Below are 9,702 nucleotides of genomic sequence, written 5' to 3' on the forward strand. Positions count from 1 at the left end.
TGTGGTAAACTGTGGTCAATGACATGAGACAAAGTATATGTGAACTGCTGTATGGAAAGTGAATTTGCTCTGTAAATCTTCACCCAAATCACAATTTAAAAAAAAAGTTACTTTAAAATGCAAGGTAATATGAGAGCATCAAAGGGGTGAGTGTAGACAAATAATTCCCAGGAGTGAGCGTTGGAGTGCTCCTCTGTTCAGAAGTGATGGAGACGAGGGTGGAAGAGGAAGAAGGTGTTTTAAGAGGGAGAGAGGGTTATTGGTCCCAATAGAGAGGTCAAGCAGAATGAGGACTGAGAATTTTGCAACATGGAAATAGTCAATGATGACCTTGACAGAAGAAATTTCAGCAGTGTTGGTGGCAAGACTTACCGATCATATGCATAGAAAATCACCTGGAAGAAAACACACCAAGATGATTGTACAAGGGTAGAAACACTGATGTCATTATTATAATCTTTTCTTGACTGTATCTCTTTCAATGTAATAAATTACATGGCTGCTTTTATACAAATAAAGCAGTCTTAAGGAATATATGATAAAATAGAAAAAATTATCTGTAAAAAGAAAATAATAATGTTGGCTGTTGGTTTTGCATAGATGCCCTTTATTATGTTGAGGAATGTCCCTTCTATTCCTGTTTTGCTGAGAATTTTGATCAAGAATGGGTATTGGATTTTATCAAATGCCTTTTCTGCATCAATTGATATGATCATGTGTTTCTTCTTCTTTGTTTTATTTATGTGGTGGATGACATTGATTGTTTTTCTAATGTTGAACCATCCTTACATACCTGATATGAACCCCACTTGGTCATAATGAATTATTTTCTTGATATGTGTGATAGTTGGAGCTGTGTGTCAACTTGGCTGGACCACAATTCTGTGTGGTTTAAGCTGTTATGATGTGGTCATTCCCATTATTGGATCAGATGATTATGTTCTGAGCAGGCAATCTGTTGAAAGGGAGTTTCCCTAGGGGTGTGGCCTGCTTCCAGTATATCTATGGACATTCCGGGAAAAGAGATATTCTTCTGTGGATCAGGATCCTGTTGTGCTGCCTACAACGGTCTGTGAGTGAACAATCCACCATTCGGCCTGGAGATCTTGGATTCGTCATTCATTGGAGTCAACAGCTTGTGTACTGCCTGCCAGCCTTGAGCTTCTCAGGCCCTGCAGCTGCAAGAGTTGGGAAAAACCTCCAGCTTGACATTTGATCCAGGAACTATGGACTTGCCAGCTTCTGTAAGTGTGTGAGCCATTTTCCTAAGATAAATTTTTTTTTCTCTCTCTCTCTCTACACACACACACACACACACACACACACATATATATAAGTTTTACTGGTTTTGTTTCTCTAGAGAACCCAGTCTAACACAATATGTTGTTGGAGTCTATTGGATTGGATTTTGTTAAAAATTTTTGCATCTATATTCATGAGGGATATTGGTCTGTAGTTTCCCTTTTGAGTGATGTCTTTACCTGATTTCGGTATCAAGGTTATGCTTGCTTCATAAAAGGAGTTAGGGAGGATTTCATCCTTTTCTATGTTTTGGAATATTTGAGTAGGATTGGTGTCAGTTCTTCTCTGAATGTGTGGTTGAATTCTCCAGTGAAATTGTCTGGGTCATTACTTTTTTATGATCTGTTCAATTTCTTCTTTTGTTCCATAACAACAATCTGTTCAACTTTTCCACATCAGTCTGTGTTAGTTTAGGTAAGTGGTGTGTTTCTAGAAATTTGTCCATTTCTTCCAGATTTTCAAATTTGTTGGAGTACAGTTCTTCATAGTATACTGATATTATCCTTTTTATTTCAGTTGATTCTTTGTGATGTCACCCATTTTGTTTCTTATTTGTGTTATTTGTATTCTCTCCCTCTTTTCCTTTGTTAAATTTGCCAGTGGTTTGTCAAGTTTATTGATCTTTTCAAAAAACCAATGTCTGGTCTTGTTGATTTTTTCTATTGTCTTTCTATTTTCTGTTTCATTGATTTCTGCTCAAATCTTGGTTATTTCCTTTCTTCTGGTAACTGTAGGCTTTTCTTGCTGTTCTTTTTCTAATTGTTGGAGGTGCTGGTTTAAAGTGTTGATTTTGGCTCTTTCTTCTTTTTTGATGTGTGCATTTATTGCTATAAATTGGCCTCTGATCACTGCTTTTGTTGTGTCCCAAAGATTTTGGTATGTTGTGTTTTCATTCTCGTTTGATTCAAGGAATTTTTTAATTTCATTTTTTATTTCTTCTCTTACCCAGTCTTTGTTAAGGAGGGTGTTGTTCAGTTCCATGTGTCTATTCTTTTTCCATTGATCTTCCTATTGTTGATTTTTAATTTGATAGCATTGTGATCTGAGAAGATACTTTGCAGTATTTCAATGTTTTTAAATTTATTAAGGCTTTCTTTATGTCCTCACATATGGTCTATCATGGAAAATGTTCTATGTGCACTGGAAAATATATATATTGTGCTGTTGTTGGGTGAAGTGCTCTGCAGATGTCTGTAAGGTCAAGTTGTTGGATTGTATTGTTTAGTTATTTTATTTTTGTTGAGTTTCTTTCCAGTTCTATCTATCATTGAAAGTGGTGTATTAAAGTCTCCTACTATGACTGTGGAGTCATCTATTTGCCTTTTCAACTCTTTTAAAGTCTGATTTATGTATACTGGGCTCTGTCATTGGGTCCATAGGTATTTATTATGGTTATATCTTCTTGTTCAGTTGATCCTTTACTCATTATGTAATGTCCTTCCTTGTCTCATATGGTGGTTTCTGTCTTAAAGTCAATTTGATCAAAAATTAGTATTGCCACTCCTGCTCTTTTATGGTTGCCATTTGCTTGATATATCTTTTTCCAACCTTTGATTTTTAGTCTATTTTTGTCTTTGTCTCTACAGTGTGTCTCTTGTAGACTGCATATTGATGGGTTTTGTTTTCTTACCCAATCTGCAACTCTTTGTCTCTTGAGTGGTGCATTTAATCCATTAACACTCAGTGTAGTTACCAGCAAGTATGAATGAGTTGCTGTCATTTTGTTATGCGGTTTTTATTGGTGTCTCTGGTTTCTTCATTCCATTATTATTTTCTGTGCTAAGCTCATTATGTTTATGAATCGTGTTATCATTTCCTTTGTTACTGTTGCTTTAGTATTTGCTGAATATTTGTGCTTGTCCTCTTTTTTATTGTGATGTGAAAGTTTATCATTTTTCTTTGAGGTTACCCTATGATTTATAATTTTATCCCCAAGTTTAGAACAGTCCTTTCTATCTTGCAACTCTCCTGATTTCCTCACCATTTAGACATTCGGTAACTACACAGTATTTTCCCTCTTTTTGGTTTGCTGCTGCTGTTGTTGTTCTTATGTGCAATTGAGTTGGACCCAAATCATAGCAATCCCTCCTGGGATTTCCAAGATGGTATCACTACAAAAGTAGATTGCCCATCCTTTCATCTGAGGAGTGGCCGGTGGTTTGAACTGCCAGCCTTCTGGTTAGCAGTCAAGTGCCTTAGGCACTACATATCAGAGAATTGTGGTTGTCCTAATTTGACAATTGATGTCTCTGGTTCCCTGTCTATAAGCTCATAAGCTTATTTTACTTTGGATATGTCCATAGCTGTGCTTTCTGGGTTATGTCATCTTGTGTATTAATGGTTGGTTGTTATTTGTTATTTTTGGTTCTTTGTTCAAAGGACTCTCTTTAGTATGTCTTGTAAGGTTGGTCTGGTTTTAAAAAATTCCTTTATAGTTTCTGCTTATCTGGAAATCTCCTAACTTCACCATCATATTTGATGCAATTTTGCTGGGTATATAATTCTTGGTTGAAAATTTTTCTCTTTCAGGGTTGTTTATATACCATCCCATTGCCTTCTCCCTTGTATGCTTTCTGCTGCAAAATCAGAGCTTATTCTTACTGGTTGTCCTTTGTAAGTAACTTTTTGTTTTTCTTGTGCTGCTTTCAGGATTCTTTCTTCATCTTTGGTTTGATAAGTTTGTCATCAATATATATCTTGGTGATATATATTGGTGATTTTCTTTTGGGGTCTATCCTGTTTGGGGTTTGTTGGACTTCCTGAATGGACACATTCTCATCTTTCATCATATCAGGGATCTTCTCTTTCAACAAGTCTTGGACAATTTTCTCTGTGGTTTTACTTTTCTCTTCCTGTTCTGGAATTCCAATGACATGTAGGTTATTCCTTTGGATGGTATCCCACATGAACCATAGGTTTTCTTCATTTTTTTCATCTTTTTTCTGATTAATCCTTTTTCAAAGAAGTATTCTGGTATTTGTCTTCAATCTCATTAATTCTATCTTCCATTGCATCAACTCTATCCTTTGCCTTTTCGATGTGTTATCTACTGCTAACAATTTAGTATGAATCTTCTATATTTCTATCTGTAGACTTTGAATCATTTCTAATTTTTCATTTATTTTGTCATTTTGTTCTTTTATTTCCTTCTGAATTTCTTCTAGGGTTTTCTCTGTGTTTTCCTTCATCTGTCTCTCAGTCCTTTGAAGATACCTAAATATAATTCTTTTGAATTCCTTATCAGGGAGTTCCAATGCTATTTCTTCCTCAGGGATGTGTTCTGGGTCTGTATCCTGCTTCCTTGTTTCTACCACTTTACCTTGCTTTTTTCTGTGGACTCTAATGGTCTGTTGTCTCCAAGACATTGTGACATTGTTGTATTTAGATCTGTGTTTACTGTGAAGAGCAGCAAAGGGTGAGTCAGGCTCTTCTTTGTGGTTGTTTATCGTTGGCCCGCTGGTAGAGAATGAAGTGGTGGCTCTCACTCAGTAAGTGAAGCTCCAAGGAGTGTGGGTGTAGTTGTGTTGTATGAGGAGTGTTGCTGTCTCCCACTCAGTCAGACAAAAAGAACAACTGAATAACCATCAAAAAAGTAAAAGGAAATGGACAAAAAACACAGTGTGTAATCACACAGGAATAATAACCAAAAGAAGAAAAAAGAGGAAAAGAAAAAAAAAACAATCACCACAATTATCTGGGGAGAGTGCAATAAGAGAAAAAAGGTAGAGAAGGAGAATAGTGAAGAAAAAAAAAATTTGAACCAGGAACAGGGAAGGAAGAAAAAGCTGAAAACTAGAACCTGGGAAGGGAAGAATGAAGAATAATAAGAAAAAGGACAAATGTAACAATAATAGTTGTTGTTGTTGTTGTTATGTGCCGTCGAGTCAGCCCTGACTCATAGCGACCCCTCCTTGGGTTTCCGAGGCAGTATCACTACGGAAGTAGGATTGCCCAACCTTCCTTCCGAGGAGTGGCTGATGGGTTTGAACCGCCAGCCATCTGGTGAGCAGTCAAGTGCCTTAGCCACTATGCTACCAGAGTAGTTTTAAAACAGAAAAAAAAAAAAAACAAAAGGAAAAAAAGAAAAATAAAATCGGGGCAGGGCACCCAGTCTCTGTCCAAGCGCACAGACTGGGATGGAATTCCTGCTAGCCTAGAAGGTGGGAGGGAATGAGGGATGGCTGCACCTCAGTTCAACAAGAGGGTGTGGGGTAAAAGAGTAACAAGCGGAATATCACACATTTCAGTTGTTGCCATCTGGAATATCCTTGCAGTTCCCAGCAAGTGGAGACTATTCTTAAGTCCTTGGAATCTGGTAGAATGCTGTTGCTTTAAAAATCCACAATGGTCCAAGCACTTGTAAACATTCAAAATGGCTGCGCGCTCCAGACAGGCAAAAGTCCACAGCTCAGCCTACCTTCCTCTTTGCTGCTTCCTCTTTTATTCACCAGTCACCAGAGCAGTCTTCCATGCAGTCCCTGGCTAGCAGGACTGATTTTTAGGTTAGTTCTTATGTCCTAACACCACTCAGCAATATCCAAGCTATCTGTGCTGTCAGGATCACTGCCAGACTGCAGCTCTATATGTCTCCTTTTTTGGTGTTTTCATGCAAATTCTTCTGCTAATTGGAGTTTAGTCCACTTCTATATCCTTCCCTTCAAAGCTCAGGGGTCCAGGATTATCTTTTGTATCTGTGTTAATTGGTTCTCCTTTTCTTTGTTGAAGAGGGTTTGTGCAGTCTTTCTGCCTATTCTGCCATCTTACCGGAACTCCTCTAGAAGTGGTTTCTAAAGGTTTATAGGTTGAGAGGAAAAAGTCAACAGTGGAGAGGTTGAAATTCTAAGATGAAAGGGACAAATGATAATTGACGGAACTGTTACTGGACCAGTTTGAGTAAGCCTAACATTAATGCAAAGTTTCTATTCTTTCTTCAGAATGTAAACTACCATGAGAATTAAAGTGAACCCCAGCAGCCATCAGATAAGGAGATCAGAGGTGAAAGAAAATGGTTAATTGAGGTTAGCTCCAGGGAGTGGAAGGCTGGTGGTGATAAGGCAGTAAAAAGGCTTGACTGTTTACCATTTTGTAGCCTTTTAAGTTTTGTGCCATGTACATATATTTATCTAATTATAAAAATAAATTTTAAAGAATGTAAAGAGATCATTGGTGACTCTGACAAGATTAATTTCAGTACAATGATAGGAAAAGAAGCCAGACTGCAGCAGGCTGAGAATGGCTGTTGTTATCAGCTGTTTTCAAGTCTGCTCTGACTCATAGCAACTCCAGGTACAACAGAATGAAATGATTCCTGATCCCACACCATCTTCATAATTTTTGGCATGCTTGAGTTTAAAGTTGTGTCCACTATGTATTTTGAGTGCCCACCAACCTAGAAGGCTCATCTTCTAGCACTGTATCAGAAAGTATTCTGTTGTGATCCATAAAATTTTCATTGGTTAGTTTTTAGCAGTAGATTATCAGGTTTTCTTCCTCTCTAGACTGTCTTAGTCTGGAAGTTCCACTGAAACCTGTTCACCATTGGTGATCCTGTTGGTATTCGTAATACTGGTGGCATATTTTCCAGCATCTAGAAACACACCAGCCACCACAGTTCAACAAACCAATAGATGGGTCAGGATGAGAATGGCTAGGTGAGAGGACATGGAGAAATTAAATGCAGCTATCTTTTAAGAAGCCTACTTCTGAAGGGGTGGAGAGAGAAAGGATAACAGTAGCTTAACAAGATGTAATGTCAAAGGGAGTACTGTTTTGTTCTGAAGATGGTAAAAGGTAAAGCATTTTAAGACATTAATGAGAAATAACTAGTAGAAATGAGGTTAACAATGCAGCAGTAAAAAGACAATTAAGGAGGAAGAGCAAGGTCTGAACAGGCAGGAGAATTTCTACTCCATAATGTCACAGAGGGAGTTTACCTTCTGTTTCCCTAATATCCATTCCCCCATCTCCCTTTTATACCCAGTTCAGGTGCCTCAGGGGAAGCTGCTCCTGGGGTGGCCAATTAGTCTAGGCCAGTCCACACAATCCCTGCTCCTCTGCCACAGTAATTAGTCCAGGAATGGGCACGTGACCCAATTCTGGCCAACAATACAGAATAAGGTATTTGGTGAGGCTTCAAGGTGTGGAGTCCCACACTCTTCTGGGAGAGCTGTAGGAAGCCTTCTCTTTCTCCTGCTGAGTGAGAATGAGTTTGTGTGAGTCCAGCTGTTGCTGGTAGTCACCTGAAAAACACAAGGGGATCTGCCTCTAAGATGCAGCCAACATGTGGATGCAGAGCAGAGAGATGAAAAGATCCTGGGTTCTTGATGCAAATCTGAGCTGCTGGATCAGCCTTCAAACCTACCCTCTGCCTTGACTTCCAGGATAAAAGCCACATTGAGTTGGGTGCCTAGAATGCTCTCACTGGTAAGCTTCTCTTCCACAGTGACAGGAGGAACCAGACAAATGGGGAGGCAGGAATTGAGGGAGATAATGCCTGTTGCTTCTAATTTTTCTCCATAAACTAAAAGATGATCCAGATGCTAAGAGTGAGGAGGGAGATGAGAAGAACAGGACAGAGTTTAGAGATAGTGATGATGACTTAAAATCCTTGTTGAGGACAACAAGATGTGGGGCCCCTGGAGCTTTGAAGGGACCTGGCAGGAAGAGCTGAGAGCTCAGATGAGGATTTGAGACTTTTGCCAGCTATAGCAAGCATGAAGCTGTGCCACTTGCCCACACCCACTGCCCTGTGGGGACCACCTCTGGATTTGCCATGGTGGATAGACAGGAGAAGAAAAGGATTTCAAGCCATTAGCACACTGGTAATTGAAGTGTAAGACACCAGAAAGAAGGCCGGACTTGGAAGGGAGTGAAAAAGGGAGGGAACTGATGATCAGGAAAAAACAAAGGGACCAAGAGGCTCAACTTAGTTCAATTAATAGTGGTAGTATAAGTGAGAGAGATGCTAAGGAGTCAATGCAGGGAAAGTTCTTTGTAACCACAGCTAAGTGTCCCCAGAATAACACAAGACAGGGCTTCTGGCCCAGCACCCACACCCCAGCCTATGAGTGTTGTTTCAGGATTAGCTATAGTGGGTAAGGCCTAATCTAACTGAAGGTGGAAGCTCAGATAAGAATTCAGAGGGGCTTAACTCTTCCCATATCACCCAGAGTCACCCACATGGCAGCAGGTTAGAGGGAAAATGTTTTCCAGTACGAGCTGATATTTTTGCAAGCTCTGTGGGAGAAAGTATACTTTGTGCAGAGAAAAAAAGGGGCTCTTCCAGGAATTCACTCCTTAAACAAATCCTCATAAAGAACTCACCTCCAAGTTCATCATCTCAGCCTCTTCCTTCAGTACCTAAAAGAAAAAAGCAGAGGTTTAGGACCCTGATGGCACCATTCCAAACCCCAGGCAGATGTCCCCCTTTGTCACTGCACTTTCTTCACTACAGCTTCCTGTCCCATCTCCCTGAATACATTTCAGCAAGGGCAACTGGGCCAATGCCTGGCTCTGAGGCTGGTGGTGGCTGACTTCCTTGAGATTTCACACCAGCAGCTTCTCTAAAGAAAGACATTTCCAAGCACCCTGGACCATCTCCTATACCAGAATAGTACCTGTTAATGCGATGCCTCTACATGCTTAAAAGAACCATGTACTTTCCAAAGCTGATGCTTGGAGAGGACAGCTGTGTATGTGGCTTTCTTTTATAGGAACAACCAAGGAGTAATAAATATACAACAGGGCAGTGGTGGGTCAGTGGTAGCATTCTTGCCTTCCATGTAGGAGACCTGGGTTTTTTAAATTTATTTTTTAAAAATTTGTATTGTGATTCATACCACTTACCTAAACTAACACAGACTGATGTGGAAAAGTTGAACAGATCCATAACAAAAGAAGAAATTGAAAAGGTCACAAAAAAATTACAAACAAAAAAAGGCCCGGCCCAGATGGTTTCACTGGAGGATTCTACCAAACATTCAGAGAAAAACTGACACCAATCCAATTCAAACTATTCCAAAACACAGAAAGGGATGAGATCCTCCCTAGCTCATTTTATGAAGCAAGCATAACCTTGATACCAAAACCAGGCAAAGACATCACTCAAAAGGTACAATACAGACCATTATCCCTCATGAATATAGATGCAAAAATCTTCAACAAAATCCCAGCACAGAGACTCCAACAACTTATCCAAAAAATAATATATTATGAGCAAGTTGGGTTCATATCAGGTATGCAAGGATGGTTCAACATTAGAAAAACAATCAATGTCGTTCTGGTTACCTAGTGTCATTCTGACAAGAATATACCACAAATGGGATGGTCTTAACAAACAGGAGTTTATTCTTACAATTTGGAGGCTTTAAGTCCAAGTTCAAAGTGCCAGGCTCTAGGGAC

At 39.3% G+C, this 9,702-nt stretch overlaps 1 protein-coding gene across 1 annotated transcript in view; it reads right to left on the minus strand.

Moving 5' to 3' along the window:
- Positions 1-9,702, minus strand: part of BLVRA (biliverdin reductase A) — a 96,018-nt gene that overhangs the window by 54,044 nt on the left and 32,272 nt on the right. Inside the window, exons 3-4 of the mRNA XM_007941248.2 lie at positions 8,626-8,661; positions 6,067-6,141 (exon numbers count right to left, since the gene is read on the minus strand). Coding sequence (XP_007939439.1) covers positions 6,067-6,141; positions 8,626-8,661 — 111 coding nt within the window. The remainder of the gene's footprint in view (positions 1-6,066; positions 6,142-8,625; positions 8,662-9,702) is intronic.

This window comes from Orycteropus afer, unplaced genomic scaffold (assembly GCF_000298275.1).
Source record: "Orycteropus afer afer isolate SDZICR_OR568_19922 unplaced genomic scaffold, OryAfe1.0 scaffold00077, whole genome shotgun sequence".
NCBI classification, from domain to species: domain Eukaryota; kingdom Metazoa; phylum Chordata; class Mammalia; order Tubulidentata; family Orycteropodidae; genus Orycteropus; species Orycteropus afer.